The 22,643-nt window shown below is 39.4% G+C and overlaps 1 protein-coding gene across 2 annotated transcripts in view; it reads left to right on the forward strand.

Moving 5' to 3' along the window:
• PHLDB2 (pleckstrin homology like domain family B member 2) overlaps nt 1–22,643 on the forward strand; it is a 122,197-nt gene that overhangs the window by 27,493 nt on the left and 72,061 nt on the right. For both annotated transcript variants that reach the window (XM_030940849.1, XM_030940852.1), the window contains exon 2: nt 4,173–5,521. In XM_030940849.1, the coding sequence (XP_030796709.1) occupies nt 4,173–5,521 (1,349 nt within the window). The remainder of the gene's footprint in view (nt 1–4,172; nt 5,522–22,643) is intronic.

Consider the following 22,643-nt stretch of genomic DNA (forward strand, 5'->3'; position numbering starts at 1 on the left):
TGGTTTAGAAGCACTTTTCTCTATTAAGTAGTCCTCTGTTAATTCCTCTTGTATGGTGTATTAGCACTTGAATTTCTTCAAGACCCATATCTTGAAACCCTTCACCCACTGCCTTTTTTTTTTTTTTTTTGGCCATATCCACAGTCTTTTTGGTGATTTTCTTGGCTGGCTCTGTTGTAAATTTTGTGAAGCCATATGCAACATCTGGACACGGTTTTCTCCAGCAGATATGTATTATTTTGGGCTCCATGGCTGTCATGGCCTTTTCTGTAACAATGATGGTATTGTCAACAGGGTAATACTTCCAGGCTTTTATTCTTTTCTCTCTAATCGGGGTTCTCTACCATAGTATTGACAGTGCTTTCCATAGGGTACCGTAATGAGCCTGAAAGGTCCTTAGGACCCCCTGATCTAAAGGCGGAATTAGAGATGTGTTTGGGGGCAAGTAGAGCACTTTCATGCCTTTGGTGTTGAACTAATGGAGTTCTGAGTGGCCACAGGCATTGTCTAATGTCAAAAGAACTTTAAAAGCAGTCCCTTACTGGCAAAGTACTTCCTGACTCCAGGGACAAAGCATCAGTGGAACCAATCCAGGAAAAGAGTTCTCATTGTCCAAGCCTTCTTGTGGTACAGCTAAAAGACTAGTATTTATATTTTCCTTTGAAGGCTCAGGGTTAGCAGCTTTATAGAGGACAGTTCTGGTCATAACTATGACTGCGTATGCACAAAATGGTAGAGTAAGTCTGTCCTTGCTGCCTTAAATCCTGGTGCTCGCTTCTCTTCCTTACTAGTAAATGTCCTTTGTGGCATTTTTTTTTTTTTTTTCAGGATTGGGCAAATGTTGTCTTCATTAAAAACCTGTTCATCTAAGTGCTTAGGAGTTTATTAAAAAATATACAAATAAATAAAAACAATGAAACCACCCTGTTCAGCCAGATATCCTTTCTCCTCAGGGAATTTATATGGTGTCCAAGAACTTATCTGCTGCCTCTTGGTTGGCAGAAGCTGCTTTTGCTGTTATCTTGATATTTTTTCGGCCAAACCTGTTTCTAAAATATCAAACCATCCTTTGCTGGCATTAAATTCTCCAGCTTTAGATTCCTTACCTCCTTTTGCTTTAAGTTGTCATGTAATGATTTTGCCTTTTCTTGAATATTATTAGAGTCTGTAGGTATGCCTTTTTTTAAAGAAATCTTGTGCCCACTTAAAAGGTGCACTTTCACTGAGACTCAAAGTTATTTCACAAAAAGTATAAAATGTTCATACCTTCTGGCATAGCTTGCAGTGACAACTTCACAATTTTCCTTTTCTTTATTTTAATAGTGGTCCTTATGCTGGATTCATTTATTTTGAAATGGCAGGCAACTGTAGCTGCAGGCCTCGATCTCTGGTACATATCAGACAATTCAACTTTTTCTTGTAATGTCGTGACTTGTCTCTGCTTCCTGGGTGCACTTCCAGCATCACTAGTGGCATTTTGTATGTGTCCCATGGTGTTATTCAGGGTTTATAGTATTAAATTAAATGTGTTTTAAAAACTTGAGAACCATGAGATATAACTTATTACTGCAATATTAAATTTACTGGAGAGATGAACTGCACATGCACAGGTGATTAGCATCACGTGGCGTTTTCAGTGAATACCTGCAACACTTGAGTTCACTGCAGTAGCAACAGGGGGTGTCCAATTACTGTAGTATGGTATGTACTACAGTTAGTTTTATGCAACCATGATATAATATCATATTTTTATGTTTGTTTACATTTCTCTCTACTGAGAATGGCATTATGTGTAGTCTGTGTTACTTTTCATAAGACATTTGTGTATGTTTTATGGTTGTAAATGATGAAATAGACTAGTAGCCACAAATATTTTATGCTCATCACATACCTCACTTTTCTTTTTTGTTTTTTCAATATTTCTAGCCTACGCAGTTTGAGTTTTTTCAAATTATTGCAAATCTCCAAAAAATTTTCCAGTATATTTATTGAAAAAAATGTTGCATGTAAGTGTACCCATGTAGTTCAAGCCTGTGTTGTTCAAGAGTCAACTGTATAAGAAAACGGCACTCATTGTATTACATACAGAAATATACCTGTATGTGTATAATCCATGTATATGGGTGTGTGTCTGTGTAAAAAAGCTGATATGTTTTTTAAAACTAACTTAACATTTTATGAATGTACTTTTTGTGCTATAAAATGTACTTCAAAATATGATTTTAAATGATTGTATGATTGTATAATATGCTCTCATGATGTATTATATATTATAGCTTATTTGATTTTTTCCCTATTATTTGGCATTTATGGTATTTTCCCATTCTAATAAATAACACTGTAATGTCCTCAGGATCCATCTATTTCCTTGTTTTTTCAATTCCAAAATATTTAACGTGAGAGAATTGGCCAAGGCTTGCTGGAATTTCAATATGGCAAGCCAACGAGAAGTGATGTTACTTCGGAATAGAGGAGTCTCAGTTTTAGTCCTCTAAGCGGGCATGGTAAGATAGGTCTCAAACTAGGCTGGTGTTGCTTTTAAAACCAGAATTGATAGCAGCAGACACATGCTGAGAAGAGTATTTGTCTTGGAGGCAGAAAGGGCACTGTCCCAGAGGAAATGAAAGCCTTACCAAGAGCTAGATGGCAGGACTAGATCCCAGCTGGGAGCCAAATATAATGAAGAAACTTCATTTTTTTTTTTTAGGTACATTTAAAAAGACAAATTATGTTTGTATCTATCTGGGCAGGGATTTGGGTTAGAGGATAAGGAACCCAAGGCAGAGTTTGTTGGGGGAGGCTGCACCTTTATGGGAAGTTGGGTACCTGGCCCATCAGCAGGATTTATGCAGCCAGACTGTTTCGTGGCCTTGTGGATAAAGAAGGAGCTCTTTACTAGGCTATCTGAATTTGCTCAGAAACTGTGTGAAGCTGAGCAACAGGGTGAAAGTCCTTGGCTGAGAGGGAGTGAGGAAAGCTTTGATTAAAATGGAAAGCTTATATTCATTGAATTTCTCACCTCTGGGGCAACGAGAGCTAGAGGGGTGGAAGATAAAAATACTAGACATAACCTCTTCCTTAAACCTGTGGCCTAGTTACAGAGACAACCACATTATGAAACCATTACTAACCATATGTGATACTGTTTATATATAGACCAGAGAGATATCATAATTAGTGCCTGATGTGCCTAAGGGTTGGAGGACAGTTTTAGTGGTTCATGAGTTCAATGACAGTGTTTAAATTGTATTTTCAGTTTACTGATAATCTAAGAAAAAAAAATTTAACAGGTAGAATTATAATCCTTCCCATTTGCAGTAATAGCTTGTAATTAAAAGACATTTTCATAGGCTAAAACTTTAGTTTTTTAAGTTAACATTGTTCAAACCAGGGATCAAAACATATTTTCTTAAAAATTTTAATCATGGAGCACAGAATCCTGATCTATTCCCTGGAAGAGTGAGTAGGTCCTGATAGGTTGAGCATAGTGCATTTGGGGTAGTAGAAAATTGGAAGGATATAACAGTTTCAGGTTTTTATCATGGGTCAGTAATTGGTGGAATACCCTTTTCTTTGTTATTACCTGCCTCTGATGACTAAAGGAGCTTTAAGTCTTTTTGTTGAGAAGGTAACTCCCAGAGCCCTCGTTTAAAGAACCATCTTCTAACTCTCACGTTATTGATCAGTGTCTAACGTAAACTTTTCTTTTTCTGCCCAAATGTGAATTTTGTTTCCTCAGGACTTTATTTCTGAGCAGTTAATGATTCTAGCAGAGACATCTATAGTAAAGTCCATTACATTATGCCTTTGGGCATTAGCTGGTCACTAGGGAAGCAGGTGTTCCTTGAAGGGCCAGAACATTAAGGAGAAATTGTCTTTTTTACGTCCCAGCCTAATCCTGCGCCTTTACTTGGTTAGGGATTTGTTTCACTCAAATGTCATTGCTGTCCTTTTAAGTTATTTTTCTTTTGTACATAAGATATCTCATATCAGTGATCTTTATTCTCCTTTAATTTGCTGTATGGTTTTAACAGGTTTATTAGTAAAACTGAGTTTGTGTTTATTTGCATTAGGTCAGACTGCAAGATTATTTGTTCAGATGTAGGCCTAACAAGGGATTGTTCTCTTAAAATCTTTTTTAACGCAAAATTTTCTCTTTTATTTCTTTACAGATTCCAGTAAGATTATGGAAGAGCATAGCTACATACAAAAGGAGCTAGATTTAGAAAATGGTAGCTTAGAGGAAGACTCTGTGGTGCATTCTGTTGAGAACGATTTCCAAAACATGATGGAGAGCCTCAGCCCAAAGAAATACTCTTCCAGTCTGAGATTTAAAGCCAATGGAGACTATTCTGGCTCCTATTTAACCCTCTCACAACCTGTGCCTGCAAAGAGAAGCCCTTCTCCTTTGGGAACCAGTGTCAAAAGCAGCCCCTCCTTAGCCAAAATCCAGGGAAGCAAGCAGTTCTCTTATGATGGAACTGACAAAAATATTGCTATGAAACCTCCAACTCCTTTACTGAGCACTACATCCTCCCTTAGTGGATATCCACTTGGAAGAGCAGACTTTGATCATTATACTGGCCGGGACAGTGAAAGGGCCTTGAGGCTCTCAGAGAAGCCTCCCTATTCCAAGTATAGCTCAAGGAATAAATCGCATGACAATGTCTACTTTCTCGGAGGGCTGGAAGGTCGGAAGGCATCTGGCTCGCTCCTGGCCATGTGGAATGGAAGTTCCCTGAGTGATGCTGGCCCCCCTCCTATCAGCAGATCGGGAGCTGCAAGCATGCCTTCAAGCCCAAAGCAAGCCAGGAAAATGAGCATTCAGGACAGCCTGACGCTTCAACCCAAGTTAACTAGACACAAGGAGCTTGCATCTGAAAACATCAATTTGAGAACTAGGAAGTACTCCAGCAGCAGCCTGAGTCACATGGGAGCCTACAGCCGATCACTTCCCAGGTTGTACAAAGCCACAGAGAACCAGCTGACACCTCTCAGCTTGCCTCCAAGAAACTCTCTGGGCAATTCCAAAAGAACAAAACTTGGGGAAAAGGATCTACCTCATAGCATAATAGACAATGACAATTACCTTAATTTTTCTTCTTTGAGCTCAGGGGCTTTACCCTATAAAACCTCTGCTTCTGAAGGCAATCCTTATGTAAGTTCTACCCTCAGTATCCCTGCCAGTCCTCGAGTGGCTCGGAAGATGCTTCTGGCCTCCACCTCCTCCTGCGCCTCTGATGACTTTGATCGGGCTTCATACGTGGGGACAAACCCGAGTCACTCACTTCTTGCTGGAGAGTCAGACAGAGTGTTTGCGACCAGGAGGAACTTCTCTTGTGGATCTGTGGAATTTGATGAGGCTGATTTGGAAAGCCTCAGGCAGACCTCAGGAACCCCCCAACCTGTCCTTCGGGAACGGAAAAGCAGCATTAGCTCTATTTCAGGACGTGATGACCTGATGGATTATCATCGGCGGCAGAGGGAGGAAAGACTCAGGGAACAGGAGATGGAGCGATTGGTAATCTTCATCTAACAGTGATTGACCTCACTGTTTCATTAACCAGCATCTACAGGGCAGCCTTGGAGATGGACTCCAGGATATGTGGGAATATAGGATATTCATGTTCAGCAGCCACAGCTGCTATCTTTCTCTTCTCTCCTGCTATATGCTTCTTCCCATATCACTATTAATAGGCATGTTTGGCTATCTTGAAGGCCTCCAGGAATTAATGTTAATTTAGTTGCTCTGCGGACTTCTCACAAGTATAAATTCTTTAAAAACATAACAGAGGAGTTGCGAATTTTATGAAATTTCTGAGTCTTACAAACTTCTCTTTAAGACTATGAGGAAATGCTGACTTGTATTATTTATATCATTAAATTTGCATGTGTATGGTTATGAGAGAAGTAGTCAGTGAAATCATGACTCACCAAGAATTAGGTAGTGAATTTGTCTTTATAGCAACTTGTCTAGAAAGTTGGAGTTGCCTCAGTGGTCAGCTTTTCTCCACACTGTTCATACACAACCTTACTATCTTTAGCTCTGATTCTTAGCACGTACAGTGACTCCAAACTACACATACAAGATCTATTGAGTTGTCTTTTTCCATCTAAAATGAATTTATACTTACTGAAAATAAGAAGACGGGGGGAAACATCCCTTGAGAGTCTCACCAATGAATGAGAACAGACAACTGCTTTTTTCCATTCTCTTTTAAGCACAGGTTTTTCTCTTTTAGAATGAATACCTGTCAGAGATTACTTTGATTCATTTTTGATTCGTGATTTCCTTAATGAGAGAAGCTGCAGGATAGTGAAGCTGATTTACAACAACACTACATGATTATCAGAAGTATTTTAGTTGCTAAAATATTCTAGAATATGATTTTTGAATCACAAAACTGGTTAATACCCTATAGGACAATAAAATTATAACCCAGCCTTGTCCAACCTGTGGCCTGTGGGCCGCACATGGCCCACAATGGCTTTGAATGTCATCCCATACAAACTCAAACTTTCTTAAAACATGATGAGATTTTTTTTGCCTTTTTTTTTTTTTTTTTTTTTAAGTTCATCAGTTACTGTTAGTGTATTTTATGTGTGGCCCAAGACAGTTCTTCTTCTCCAGTGTGGACCAAGATTGGACACACCTGTTATAACCTTTGGCTTATAATGGACGGAAACCATTTGCATCCATCCAGTAGGAAGTATGTTTGACATTTTAGAGCAGTAATCATTTGCATCACTCATAGTTTTTGATAAGTTGATGTCTGTTCTTACAGAGTTTTCAAATATCCTAACTGACAATAGTGAATGAAAACAAATGTGCATAACCTTAGAGAATTTAGATAGTCTTTGGGTGGGTCAGTTATGCAGTACTCAGTATGACATTCCTCTTTATTATCATAAATAATCTCTGCAGACTATTCTTGGTCACAAAATGGTGTTGTGTTTGGGCTTGCTTCATTGACAGAAATTCAGAAGATGTTTTAATTAGCATACAAAAAGCTTGTAATGGACAGCAAATATAATGCTATACCATGCAAAAAAACTGTTATTTATAAAGCCAGAATATTAACTTCTATCCGATAACTTAACAAGGAATCTGGAAGAGCATTTTTAATGGCTTCCATTACTCTGGATGTCTTCCTTAAATGCTTCTATTTGCTCTTCGATCCCAAGGATAGGCAACCAAACTCAAGAAATTCATCTCTGCTAGCTTTCATGTTCAGCATCTCTAAGTGTTGAATTTCTCTTTCCTCCAGATTTTCCAAATCTGGTATGATTCTTGGCAATCCAGGAAGTGACCTTCTGTACTGCCTGTAAGGTTGGGCCTGTTAAGTCATAAACAGTTTTGACTTCTTGGGAGAGCTTTGTGGATATTGCTGTAAATATGAAGTTATATATATTTTTTCTTTAATAGTGGACTTACTGTATCTGTTGAAATGAGGCTTATTTTAAAATTTGACTCTCTAGACTTGATCTTGGTTGCATAGTCTATTTGTTTGACTACATTGTGGTAAAAGGGATGACAGATTCTTATCAAGCCTATGCAAATTATGATATTGCCATTAAAAAGTAAAGTGACTCAAATTACTTCCTGCATTTCAGAGATCAGTGAGAACAATTTACCATTAAAATAATATTTCATTTAGTTTGGAAAGTCAGAGTTAGCTGAATAGAGGATTAGAGATAGAGCAGTATGAATGCCAAAGGGTTTTCCCCCTGAAAAAATAGAACATTAAAAATAATACTAGTAATATTCCAAAACACATATCCATGTTTAGAAATTCAATTTTTATTATCAATTCAATCACTTCTATGTAATTAATTCTTATTCCTCTGTTTCTTGGGCTCTTAATTTGGTTTCATGAAGTCTTCTATTTCTGGACTAAAAAGTCCTGAAAATCTGATTTGGGTGCCTAGTACTGTCTAATTTTCTCTATGCAATTCTTTGAAATATTAAGAGTTAAGAATACCTGGTAAAGTTCTGTCCACAAGGTTCTAAAACTGTCTTGTCTTCGTTAACGAGATATTGTATTTTGTAGGCAAGCTCACTGGGAAAGTAGAGAATACTTGGTGAATGTAAGAGTTAAGTGGCTATGGTTAATTTACGGTTAATTTAACAAACAATATCAGCATGAAGGAGAGTTAAAATCCTTTAAATCAGTTTTTTAAGAACATATTACAGAGAGTGAGGGCACTGGCATATATTCAGGGCCTTTCTGTAAAGTACCCAATCTTTGAACGTTACCTATAATATTAAAAATAATAGTTTACCTGTATAAAATTATCTTAAGGGCAGGCGACTTACTCATTTGATTTGAGAAATTTTTAGGCCCACGGTGAACAAACCTATGCGATCTCGGCTCACTGCAAGCTCCGCCTCCTGGGTTAACGCCATTCTCCTGCCTCAGCTTCCCGAGTAGCTGGGACTACAGGCGCCCGCCACACGCCTGGCTCATTTTTTTGTATTTTTAGTAGAGACGGGGTTTCACCGTGTTAACCAGGATGGTCTCGATCTCCTGACCTCGTGATCCGCCCGCCTCAGCCTCCTAAAGTGCTGGGATTACAGGCATGAGCCACCGCGCCCAGCCTAGTTTGTTCCTTTTTTAAAAAAATAATGTTTATTTCTTTTTTGTTTTTGCTCTCAGCTACCAATTCATGCTTTGGTCATTTTTGCCAGCCTTTTCGTTTTTTATGATCTTAAAAACCAGTTATCAAGTCTTGATTTGAAGTGTTCTGAACTAAGAGTGACTAAGTACAAGTGAGGTCTCAAGGAGGTCCCAAGCACATGAAGTGTGTGCATTTCTGTTCATAGACCTTGTGACATCCATTTGGACTGGTTGGTGGGTCATTTTAACTTCCTCACTCTGAGCTATGTTTCAAGTAGAGGACATTAATGGATAAGGTGTTGCTAGAGGGCTGGGATGCTGATTCTTTGACAAGTTAGATGTTCTAGAGCAGGGGTCCCCATCCCCCGGGCCATGGGCCTTAGACCAGTAGTGGTTTGTGGCCTGTTAGGAATGGGGCTGCACAGCAGGAGGTGAGTGGTAAGCCAGCAAAGGTTCATTTGTATTTCCAGCCACTCCCCATCACTTACGTTACTGCCTGAGCTCCAACTCCTGTTAGATCAGTGGTGGCATTCGATTTTCAAAAGAGCGTGAACACTATTGTGAACTGAACATGTGAGGGATCTAGGTTGTGTGCTCCTTATGAGAGTCTAATGGCTGATGATCTGTCACTGTCTCCCATCGCCCCTAGATGGGGCCAACTAGTTGCAGGTAAACAAGCTCAGGGCTCCCACTGATTCTACATTATGATGAGTTATATAATTACTTCATTACACATTACACTGTAATAATAATAGAAATAAAGTGCCCAATAAATATAATGTGCTTGAATCATCCCCAAACTATCCCTCCCCCATGTCCCTGGAAAAATTGTCTTCCATGAGACCAATCCTGTTGCCAAAAATTTGGGGGACTGCTGTTTTAGAGGTTAGAAAAATCATTATAAAGTAGGGTATTCTTGTATTCATCCTATTTGACACCTGCCTTCCTCCAAGTAGTCCAGAGGTAGTGATGGCTGTCTAGAGCTTTTTATGGTCCAAGGCAGTGAAAGTCATTTTAAGAAGAAAAGGGCAAAATAAAAAAATGAAAGCAAACCCTGATGCTTTTAAGAGTATTCATTTGGTTACGTTGCCAAAGGCACCTGTGTGCTTTTGTGGAGAACCAGTGGATTCCCACGAATTGCATTGTAGCCATCCAATATTTTCTTTCTGGCTGGTGATGGTCGTCTGTAGTGCCTTGGTAAATAGCATTGTTGCCATTTAGAATTATGCAGGGCCACGATGATACTTATTTCTCAAACGTGTTGTAATGTGATGCCAGCTCTCATGAAGCATCATGGAGTAAGGTTTTCTGATTTTTTACATACATACGAATTTTTTACATTGCATATGGATTCCTTGAAAATAAGGTTGGCTTTCTTTTAAGGCACATATTAATGTTTCTGTGGTAGTTATGTGAATAGGTGAAATGTCTGGGTCAGCAAGTCCTACCATTGAAGGTGTTTTGTCCTTATAGCTCCTATGAAAACACTTTATAACTAAATAATTTTAATCAGTAAGAGGCTGGGACCCTACCTATCTTGCTTACCACTATAGATGCACCTCCTAGCCAGATGACTAGAGCATAGGAAGCATTCTTTACATGTTTTTAAAAAGAGTAATTGAATGTTTTTGATACCCATTCTTGACATTCATTCTGGGTTTCCTTAATCTGTGACTGTAGGTTGCATCCCTGGTTCCCAGATGATATGCATTTAGTTCTAGGTAACAGTGAAGCTCTGTACAAAAAATGAAGATATCTCAGTATAAATGCATTCTTTTTTACTTCTAGAAAGGAGAAATTCTTTTCCAAATTTCAATTAAAAATAAAAAGATGAAAGAGTTATTTTTCTTTACTTTGAAAATTTTCTAGCATTCTTTGTAAGAATTGTCGCTCTCCAAGGTCGTACGAAAACCAAGGCTACAGGTCCGAGAGTCTTGCTTGTGTACCATTGAGCAGATCATAGATCTAATGTTTCTAAAATTAAGTAAAAGACTAATTGAGCATATTTGTTTAAGGACTTTTGGTATTTTATAAAATAAATTTATATGTTCTCTAATCTCTGAAAGGTGGTCAGATGCAGACCCTATTTTAAAGACCAGAAAATAAACGGGTTGGTATTATTTAATGTTGTAATCAGGAAAAGTTGTTTAGGAACCCAAGACTAGTGAGCGTTGTCAGGTGAAAGTGACTCCACATGTAGATTTTTTGCTTCTCTATTTGCTTCTTGCTGCCTCTATTTCCTGGTGACTCCTGACTCCCCAAAATAAGTTGGGCATTCAGACCTTTTTGGCTATGTTGAACAATATTATTAAGTTTGACAGTATTTTTTGTTTGGATAGCAGAATTGACAATGTTAAGAGCATGCTTATTGTTGTTTAGTATTAATCTATTTTTTTTTTTAGAAGAATGTCTTTGAAATGTGAAGGCAAGTCTAAGTACTGAAAACTATTTCGTCCTCCAGTCTGACTTGAATCTCCTTCCTGATGTAGCCCTTCCGTTTGCTACATCCTGAGTATAATTTTAATTTATTAAAAAAAAAAAATGGCTGCACTAGCTGGAAGAAGCCAGCTAAATTGCAAACGGGGTGAGAGGTTTGTTTACCAACCCAATAAACTTAGTGACTCAAGACTTTTGAAAGGATCTTGAGAAACAATGACTTTCTTCCTATACTCTGAGCTAGAATGGCCATTGGCAGGTACATAAGTTGATTTAATCTTCAGATTCAGCCAAAGCCTTAAGCTGAATTTTTGCAGTAGTCTGTTCTTGAGAGCAAATCCTCTGTTCTTACAGTGGCAGTACAAGCTATTGCCTCTTGATGGTGCCATGCATTAAAAAATTATTCTTAGAATTTGAGAGATGTATGTTCTGACTCTTCACATAGTTCAGCTTCCTCAGGCTAAATGCTGAAATATAAAAAGCAACTTGGACTAAAAAGAGGCCCTGTATGCCCCTGTGTCAGTTATAGAAGAAGTCTCATTCTTTTTAAAAATCATAAATATATGAACACTTGTTTCTAAATAAGAAATAAAACTCATAAATAAAATTTGTAGAAAAAAATACAAACTAAATGAAAACTGAAAATATATCAAGACCAACAAATATATAGGAGTGGAGGCCGGGCATGGTGGCTCACGCCTGTAATCCCAGCACTTTGGAAGGCCGAGGCAGGTGGATCACCTGCGGTCAGGAGTTCGAGACCACCCTGACCAACATGGTGAAACCTCATCTCTACTAAAAAAATACAAAATTGGCCGCGCATGGTGGCACATGCCTGTAATGCCAGCTACTTCGGAGGCTGAGGCAGGAGAATTGCTTGAACCCGTGAGGTGAAGGTTGCAGTGAGCTGAGATCGAGCCACTGCACTCCAGCCCGGGCAAAAGAGTGAAACTCTCAAAAAAAAAAAATACACATATATGTGTGTATATATATATATGTGTGTGTGTGTGTGTGTGTGTTTGGAGATACATGAAGTGAAAGAGGACTATTGATTGTTTCCGGTAAAAGTGGTCCCCATATTTGTTGTCAAATTACTTTATATTTATTTATTATTCTTTTTTTGAGCAGAGTGTTGTCCAGGCTGGAGTGCAGTGGCATGATCTCGGCTCAGCCTGCTGAGTCGTTGGGATTACAGGTGCATGCCACCATGCCCGAGTAATTTTTGTATTTTTAGTAGACACAGGGTTTTGCCATGTTGGCCAGGCTGTTCTCGAACTCCTGGCCTCAAGTTATTTGCTCCCCTCAGCCTCTGAAAGTATTGGGATTACAGGTGTGAGCTACCATGCCTGGCCTAGTACATCTAAATTTAAAAGCTGACCATTTATTGAGCTACCATTTTAAAAATTTATCATCAGCTAATAGGTTTAGTGATTGTGCTGGCTAATTCACTCTTTTTTTTTTTTTTTTTTTTTTTTTCCTGAGATGGAGTCTCCCTCTGTCGCCTAGGCTAGAGTGCAGTGGCGCGATCTCAGCTCACTGAAACCTCCACCTCCTGGGTTCAAACAGTTCTACTGCCTCAACCTCCCAAGTAGCTGGGATTACAGGTGCCCACCACCACGCCTGGCTAATTTTTGTATTTTCAGTAGAGATGGGGTTTCACCATATTGGCCAGGCTAGTCTGGAACTCCTGACCTCAGGTGATCTGCCCGCCTTGGCCGCCCAAAGTGCTAGGATTACAGGCGTGAGCCACCACGTCCAGGCTGCATTGGCTAGTTCTTATAATGTGAATTTCTGTTCCCCAGCTTGAGAAAAGATTATGGGAATATTTGCTGTAGAGAATATTTTTAAAGTTGGAGATTGATTTTTCAAAAAAAAAAAATCCAAAACAAACATTACAAGGGTAACACATCCAGCACTTTTTCTTTTGTCAGCCATCTCAATGTGCCAGTTAAGAAGATGTTTATTAGAAGTCACTTAAACAAAATAATCTCTTTACGTTGAATAATTGGAGATTCACATGCAATCATAAGACGTAATTCAGAGGGATCTTGTGTATCTTTTACCCAGTTTCCTCCAGTGGTAACATCTTGCCAAACTACAGGACAATATCAGAGCTAGGATATTGACATTGATACAGTGAAGATACAGAACAGTTCTTACACCACAAGGGTCTCTCATGTTGGCCTTTTATAGCCGCACCAGCTTCCCTTCTCCTTAACCCCTGATAACCACTGATTTCTTTTCCATTTCTATAATTTTATCATTTCAAAATACAACCATACAGCATGTAACCTGTGGGTTTGGCTTTTTTCACTCAGCAGAGTTCTGTGGAAATTGGGCAGGTTGTTGCAGTCACTGGTTCATCAGGTTTAAGACTAGGATACTTGAGGCAAAGAAAAATCCCAGAGACAGACTTCTGTGTGTTTCCTTGGGTCCCCAGTCTGCCTTCTTTCCACCTTTCAGAGTCTTCTTCTGTTTTTGCCTCCATATAACGTACAGGGTTCTGAGTTATACTTAGTGGGAGAAACAGGGAAAAGTATGTCTAATTCATCTTCCCTGAAGCCAAGTCAGTGAGATTAGTTTCCTAAAGTTGCAAATAGCCAAAAGCTTTGCTCTGGTGAAGTCTAATGACTGCAGGTTGAAAATTTTTGGTTTGGATAAACTGATATTTCTTATTCCAAATTGCTAAGACCCTATCCCAGCTCTGGGATTGTAATTTGGATTTTGAGGAAAGACAAAATTTTAAGAAAATGCTGAGTAGAATTAAAAGGAACAGATTTCTCATATGGTGATTATTCTTTCATTCTGATTATAGAATAACAAAGCTAAAGCTATGAAAGGTCATCTTTTCCATCAGATCACGAAGACCAAGGCCTAAATCATCTTAGGCAGAGATTTCAATTTACAAGTTGTCTTGGGAGAAAGGAATATTTATGCATACCTCTGAGATATTGTGGGTTTGGTTCCAGACCACCGCAATAAGGCAAACATCATCATAAAGCAAGCGATGCAAATTTTTTGGTTTCCCAGTGCATATTAAAGTTATGTTTACACTATACTGTAATCTATGAAGTATGCAACAGCATTATGTATAAAAATGTACATACCTTAATTTAAAAATACTTTATTGCTTAAAAAGATACTAACAATTATCTGAGCCTCAGTGAGTTGTAATCTTTTTGCTGGTGGAGGGTTTTGCCTTGATGTTGATGGCTGCTGACTGAACAAGCTGGCGGTTGTTGAAGGTTGGAGTGGCTGTGGCAATTTCTTTTTTTCTTTTTCTTTTCTTTTTTTTTTTTTTTTTTAATGAATCTCACTTTGTCACCTAGGCTGGAGTACAGTGGCTCGATGTTGGCTCACTGCTGCACCTCTGCCTCCTGACTTCAAGTGATTCTCTTGCCTTAGCCTCCCTAGTAGCTGGGATTACAGGCACTCACCACCACACCCAGCTAATTTTTTATATTTTTAGTAGAGATGCAGTTTCACCATGTTGGCCAGGCTGGTCTCAAATTCCCAACCTCAAGTGACCCACCCACTTCAGCCTCCCAAAGTATTGGGAATACAGGTGTGAGCCACTGCGCCCAGCCGGCTATTTTTTAAAATAAGATAGCAATGAAGTTTGCCACATCGATTCAACTCTTCCTTTCACAAAAGATTTATCTGCAACATGCAGTGCTATTTGGTTGCGCCTCACCCACAGTATAACTTTTTTCAGAATTGGAATCAGTCCTCTCAAACCCTGCCACTGCTTTATCAATTAAGCTCATGTAATATTCTAAATCCTTTGTTGTCATTTCAAAAATGTTAATAGCACCTTTACCAGGAGTAGATTCGATCTCAAGAAACCATGTTCTTGGCTCACCCATAAGAGCAATTCCTCATCAGTTCAAGTTTTATCACGAGATTTCAGCAATTCATTCACATCTTCAGGTTCTACATTTAATTATAGTTCTCTTGCTGTTTCTACCACATCTGCAGTTACTTCTTCCACTTAAGTCTTAAACCCCTCAAAGTCTTCCATAAGGACTGGAATCAACTTCTTCCAAACTCTTGTTCATGTTGATAAAAATACCAATGCTTCCTCTTCTGGACCAAAATGTTCTTAATGGCATCTAAAACGGTGAATTCTTTCCAGATGGTTTTTTGATTAGCTTTGCTCATATCTATCAGAGGAATCACTACCTATGGCAACTGTAGTCTTACAGAGTAGAGTGTATGTTTAAAATAAAAAAATTTGAATGCCAAAATTACCCCATGGGATGTAGAATGGATATTGTGTTATTAGGCATGAAAACAACATTTATTTCCTTGTGCATTTTTATCAGAGCTCTTGGGTGACTAGGTGTGTTGTCAGGGAGCAGTAATATTCATATATTTTAAAATTTATTTTAAGTTCTGGGATACATGTGTATAATATGCAGGATTATTACATAGGTAAACATATGCCATGGTGGTTTGCTGCACCTATCAACCCATCACCTAGGTATTAAGCCTGGCATGCATTTAGATATTTTTCCTGATGCTCTCCCCCACTTTCCCTGAGCAGTAATATTTTTAAAGGATTTTTTTTTTTTTTTTCCCCTGAGCAGTAGATCTCAACAGTGGGCTTAAAATATTCAGTAAACCATGGTATAAACAGATGTGGGGTCATCTAGGCTTTGTTGTTCCACTTAGAAAGCACAGGCAAAGTAGATTTAGCATAATTCTTAAGGGCCTTGGTATTTTTGGAATAGTCAGTGAGCATTGGTTTCAACTTAAAATCAGCACTGACTTTTGCCCCTAAAAACAGAGTCAACCTATCCTTTGAAGCTTTGAAGCCAGGCGTTGACTTCTCTTTAGCTATGAAAGTCCTAGATGGCATCTTCTTCCAATATAAAGCTGTTCTGTCCACATTGTTTGTTTGTTGTTTGTTTATTGATTGATTAATTGTGGCCCAGGCTGGTCTTGAGCTCCTGGCCTCAAGTGATCCTCCCACCTAGGCCTCCCAAAGTGCTGAGATTACCGGAGTGAGCCACTGGCCCAGCTGAAAACCTGTTGTTTCTTGTAGCTGCCTTCATCAATTATCTTAGATCTTCCCAATTGACTAGCTGCACCTTCTACTTCAGCACATTCTGTTTCACCTTGCACTTTTATGTTATGGAGACACTGTCTTTCCTTAAACCTTATGACCCAACCTCAGCTAGTTACAGATTTTTCTTCTGCAGCTTCTTCACCTCATTTAAGCTTCATAGAATGGAAGAGAGTTAGGGCCTTGCTCTGGATTAGGTTGTGGCTTAAGGAAGTGTTTGATCTATTTTGACCACTAAAACTTCCTTTACATCAGCAATAAGGCTGTTTCACTTTCTTATTATTTGTGTGTTCACTGAAGAATCACCTTTAATTTCCTTCAAGAACTTCTCTTTTGCATTTACAACTTGGCTAATTGGTACAAGAGAGCTCACTTTTGGCCTGTCTCATTTTTGGCATGCCTTCCTGTCAAAGCTTAATCGTTTCTAGCTTTTGCTTGCCTGGGCGACAGAGCGAGACTCCGTCTCAAAATAAATAAATAAATAAATAAATAATAAATAAATAAAATAAAGTGTGAGATCTGTAACTCTTTCAGTCGAACACTTAGAGGCTATTGTAGGGTTATTAACTGGCCTAATTTCAATATTGTGTCTTAGGAAATAGGAGGCCTGAAGAGAGGGAGAGAGACAGGGAAATGGCCTGTTGGTGGAGTGGTTAGAACATGTACAACATTTATTAATTAAGTTTGCTATCTTATATGGGCATGGTTTGTGGCGTCCAAAATGATTACAATAGTAATGTCAAAGATACTGATCAGATCATCATAACAGATATGATAATAATGAAAAAGTTTTAAATATTGTAAGAATTACCAGAATGTGACACAGAGATATGAAGTGAGCACATACTGTTAGAAAAATGTGCTTATAGACTTGCTCGCTGCGGGGTTTCCACAAATCACTTTGTAAAAAATGCACTATCTGCAGAGCACAATAAAGCAAAATGTAGTAAAATAAGATATGCCTGTAGTTACTTTCTTAACATTATTCTCAGATTTAGGAAGAAGACATGCCATTGTTTGTTTTGCTTTTTTTTTTTCTTTTTTATAGAGATGGGGTCTCACTATGTTGATGAGGCTGGCTTCAAGTGATCCTCCTGCCTCAGCCTCCTGATGTGTTGGAATTACAGGCGTGAGCCACTGTGCCCAGCCCTCTTTTGCATTTCTCTACATAAAACTTTGTGACATGCTTTTAAAATTTTAACACTGGCCGGGCACGGTGGCTCACGCCTGTCATCCCAGCACTTTAGGAGACTGAGGCAGGCGAATCACAAGGTCAGGAGATCGAGACCATCCTGGCTAACACGGTGAAACCCCATCTCTACTGAAAATACAAAAATTTAGCCAGACATAGTGGCACATGCCTGTGGTCCCAGCTACTTGGGAGGCTGAGGCAGGAAAATTGCTTGAACCCGGGTGGCGGAGGTTGCAGTGAGCCAAGATCGTACCACTGCACTCTAGCCTGGGTGACAGAGTGAGACTCCATCTCAAAAAAAAAAAAAAAAAAAAAAAAAAATTAACACATAATATTTTTATGCGATATGTCTCAAAAATAATTGTATTATAGTACTTTCAGTTGATATGTTATAGTCTGTCCTTTTTTTACACATAGACTTTCCTAGTTCTTTACCCCACTGGTTTCTTTATGCATTAAAAAAAAATCTTATTTTTTTTAAAGGATAGGATATGTTTTCAAACATGAGGATTTAAAGGTCTTTATACCTCTCATATACTTATTTTGATTGAACTAAAGTATTTTAATGAGTTGTGTTTTATAGGCTGTAGTCTTTCAGAAGAAGCAAACAAGCTCTCTTGGAACTTGATCAAGCTAAAGTGAAAATGTAAAGAGATGACAATATGATTAAATTTTGTTATGTTTTCTTTTTTTTTTGGAGACGGAGTCTCACTCTGTCGCCCAGGCTGGAGTGCAGTGGCCGGATCTCAGCTCACTGCAAGCTCCTCCTCCCAGGTTTAGGCCATTCTCCTACCTCAGCCTCCTGAGTAGCTGGGACTACAGGCGCCCGCCACCTCGCCCGGCTAGTTTTTGTGTTTTTTAGTAGAGACGGGGTTTCGCCATGTTAGCCAGGATGGTCTCGATCTCCTGACCTCGTGATCCGCCCGTCTCGGCCTCCCAAAGTGCTGGGATTATAGGCTTGAGCCACCGTGCCCGGCCACTGTTGTATTTTCTTTAATGGTATAGAGCAATAGCATAATCTCTTTAACAGAATGGGCTCAGGCACTGTGCAGACTTCCTTCTGGAACCCAGTCTATGTAAGAAAAACATCTGGCATGTTTTTCATAGATGCTGTATGGAAATTATGATAATACTGATCACATGAATTTCTTTGACTTAAGGCCAGCTTTTTTCAGTCAATAGGGAGAAATACACTTTTTTCTCCTTGACTGTTTTGGAGTCATTCATAATGTGCATTTTCTTTAAAATGATATATTTTTGTCTTTTAAGAATAGTTCACCTCCAACCTTAATATTTTTTAAAAGTAAAACATTTCATAGCCCACCCATCTGCTGGTTGATTTTAAGTAGAAAAACAGTGCAAAAAATCATCAGGAAAGGTCTAAAATATAGAGGATCCTAGATAAATGGTAATTGTGGTCAGAGATTTACTTGCATCTGCCTAACAAAACAGAGGTGGAAAAAACAAGTCAGAAAAATGTCATTGGCCAAAAAGTTAATAGGATTAATTAAATCAAGTTATATTACTTCAGAATGTGTTTAATGTAAATGAAAATCAAAATAGGCTGGGCATGGTAGCTCATTCCTGTAAATGCCAGCACTTTGGGAGCCAAGGTGGGAGGATCACTTGAGCCCAGGAAATTGAGGCTACAGTGAACCATGATCACATTATTGCACTCTAGCCTAGGTGACAGTGCCAGACCCTGTCTCAAAAAGGAAGAAAATAAAAATAAATAAACATTAATTTAGCATATGTTAGTAATTAAATATATACTTACTTTATATTTATGTCTGTTTTTAAAGTACAAATAAAATAGGCACATAGCCAGAAATAGTAGTAGAGGCAAGTGGATTTGAGGGAAATGTTGACACAGGTGAGTAACACTGAATATTTATTCAATTTTTTTTTTTTTTTTTTTTTTAAGCAGGGTCTCCCTCTGTCACCCAAGCTGGAGTGCAGTGGTGTGGTCACAGTTCAGTGCAACCTCCGCCTCCCCAGCTCAAGTGGTCCTCCTGCCTTGGCCTCCTGAGTAGCTGGGACTACAGGCATGAGCCACCATGCCCAGCTAATTTTTGTATTTTCTGTAGGCAAGATGGTGTTTCACCATGTTGCCTAGGCTGGTCTGTAACTCCTGGCCTCACATGATCCCCCACCTTGGCCTCCCAAAGTGCTGGGATTATAGGTGTGAGCCACCAGTCCTGGCCGTTTATTCAATTTTTATTTTATTTATTTTTTAATTGGAAAGCTACCAAACCACAATAGGTTTAGAGAGACTTCTGAGTAATCATAATTTTTATTTGTATTTTTTTGTGTGTGTGATAGTAATTTTTGAAGATGCAGATGAGGAATTGGTTCATGAGATAAGAATAAAAGAACTAAATTTCTTCTTCTAAGTATGAGTAAAGCAGAATATGAGAAAAGTTCCTCAGGTATTTGAATGATGCGGGCCCTCAGTAAGGTGGGGTCACCCATATCTCTGAAGTTTAAGGTGGAGCCAGGGGCAATGTGAATAGAAGCCTGGGCTTTATGTCAAGGGTGAAGTATGTGTCCTTAATAAGACAGTGGATTCTTTGGAGGGTAGTTCTTTCTAGAAGCTACTCCACTGGACTTAGTATGCTGGAGGGAATATATGTTGCTCTGTAGTGGTGAGCGTGGGAGGACCAAATGACAAGATGCCTTTCTCCCCAGGTTACTATGACAACTGGGCAGAGCTCTGTTGCCAGGGGCAGAGGCAGGTGGACCACACGGCAGGGAGTTGGTGGCCCTGAGGGAATTCTCTGTCCTTCTAGATAGCCAAAGAAACCCCACAGATTTTTCAGGGAGTCATTTGGCTACATAACAACATATTTTTCCTGTATTTCCTTTCCCTGAAAATAATTGGGTTTAGTTTTTAGGTGTGCTTGTTAATCAGTATTAGAGATGGTCCCTCGGGGTCTACAAGATAATTATCTAGTTCACTTCACGCTTTTGACAGAAACCATCCTAACCATGACTGACAAACAGTGAGCACCTGCTTCAAGACTGGCACCGCCTTTAGACTTGAAAGCACATAGTGCATCACGTGTTCTCACACACAGTTCCTTACTGAATTCTTCCAGGATCCCAAGGGGAAGTCCTAATCTTCTCATCTCTGTTTTATAGACCATTGTAATTGAGGCTTGAAAGGTTGAACTTGATTAAAAAAAATAATAACTGTGTTATAGGTCTGGTAGATGCCAGAACTTCAAATCCAACTCTGTGTTCTTTCTACTTAAGCTGTTATACAGATTCTGCTCTTAAAGTCCAGCTGGACACAGTGGCCCACACTTGTAATCCCAGCACTTTGGGAGGCCGAGGCAGGCAGATCACTTGAGGTGAGGAGTTCAAGACCAGCCTGGCCAAGATGACAAAACCCCATTTCTACTAAAAATATAAAAATTAGTCGGGTGTGGTGGCAGGCACCTATAATCCCAGCTACACGGGAGGCTGAGGTGGGAGAATTGCTTGAACCCAAGAGGAGGCGGGGGTTACAGTAAGCCAAGATTGCAACACTGCACTACAGCCTGGGTGAGAGAGTGAGACCCTGTCTCAAAAAAAAAAAAAAGGTCCAAGAGTTCTGTGGAGGTAAGAAGTCAATTTATTCCACAAATCATTAAAATAATAAGATGACAGAGAGAGGCACCGAGCCTACTGTAGTCCTGATATCTTTATTTCTAAGCACTTCGCTTATTTCTGGTCATTTTACTTCTAATTTTCCTGGGGAAAGTGCGGAATGCCCCTTCTCATTCAGGGCGTCCAGTCTGCATAAAGGCAGGAGCATGCTGCCCCAGATTGCAAAGCGCTGGGAATGAGTGGAGTTGGAAGTGCTGAGCATTAGCGGCTTCTTGGAGATTGGGAATGTGGGTGTGGTGGGGGTGAGAGGGGAAGCAGGGAAGTAGAAGGGTAGATCTACTGGATAATCTGATCAAGATTGCTTTTTGTTTATTTTGAGGGCAGAGAGGGACTTGAGTGCAGTTTCAGACAGAGAAGGAATCACTAGAGAGGAAAAGGTGTAGAAGGAGTAATCAATAGAGCAAAGCCACAGGACAGTGGGAACAGGGTGCAGTGGTGCAGGCAGAGGCCTTGCTCTTGGAAAGACTGAGACTCTCCTCAGATAACTGAGCTAATGCTCGTGCTGTTTACTGTGTCCCAGACACCATTCTAAGTATCGTATATGAACAGTCATGCATTGGTTAACGATGGGAATGTGTTGCCGAGAAATGCATTATTAGGTGATTTCATCATCTTGCAAAAGTATATTATGAAAGAGAACAGCAATGATTTTTCCTATTATCTACAATGGCCACTAGTTGCATGAGAGCGGGCTCTCTAATTAGGTTTCTAAATCTCTCTGTGCCTCACTTTCCTCATCTGTTAAATGGGGATTAGATAAAACCACCCCCACAAAGTTATGAAAAATAAAAATTTAAAAAAAGATGGGGGTTGTGTCTGGCACTCAGCAAGTACTCTATGAGTTTTAGCTAACTGCTGTTGACTATTTTGCTCTGGGGATAGGTGGGAATCATTTAAACGTGTGAGAATTCTAAAGTAGACAGTAACCCTTTCACTTGGGGTCTGATGTAATGTGTGAAGAGATTGGCTTTCTGTTTTTTTTTAAAGTCATTTATTTATTTGAGACAGTGTCTCACTGTCAAACAGGCTGGAGTGCAGTGGTGTGATCTCAGCTCACTGTAATCTCTGCCTCTCAGGCTCAAGCGATCCCTCCACCTCAGCCTCCCAAGTAGCTGGGATTGCAGGTGTGCGCCACCTCGCCCAGCTAATTTTTGTATTTTTGGTAAAGACAGGATTTCACCATGTTGGCCAGGCTGGTCTCAAACTCCTGGCCTCAAGTGATCCACCGCCTTGGCCTCCCAAAGTGCTGAGACTATAGGCATGAGCCACCGCACCCAACCTTAAAAGTCTGAGCTACCTTTGGGAGGGTCACCCCATGGGTAAGCTAGGGATTCCTCAACGTGTTTTGCGTTAGGTTTGTTTACATCAGCATCACTACAAACGCATGAGTAATATGTTGCACTATGATGTTACAACAGCTATTATGTCATTAAAAAATAGGAATTTTTCAGCTCCATTATAATCTTTTTTTTCCTTTGTGTTTTTCGGGTTAGAGAATGGCAGGTGACACCCATTATAATTTTATGGGACTACCTTTGTCTATGTAGCACTTTGTTAACTGGAATGTTGTTATGTGTGCAGATATTTTGGTCAATGATGGACCACAAATATGATAGTGGTCCTATATGATTGTAATACCATATTTTTAGTGTAGTTTCTATGTTTAGGTCTGTTTAGA

The sequence above is a fragment of the Rhinopithecus roxellana genome, chromosome 1, assembly GCF_007565055.1.
Source record: "Rhinopithecus roxellana isolate Shanxi Qingling chromosome 1, ASM756505v1, whole genome shotgun sequence".
Taxonomy (NCBI): Eukaryota; Metazoa; Chordata; class Mammalia; order Primates; family Cercopithecidae; genus Rhinopithecus; species Rhinopithecus roxellana.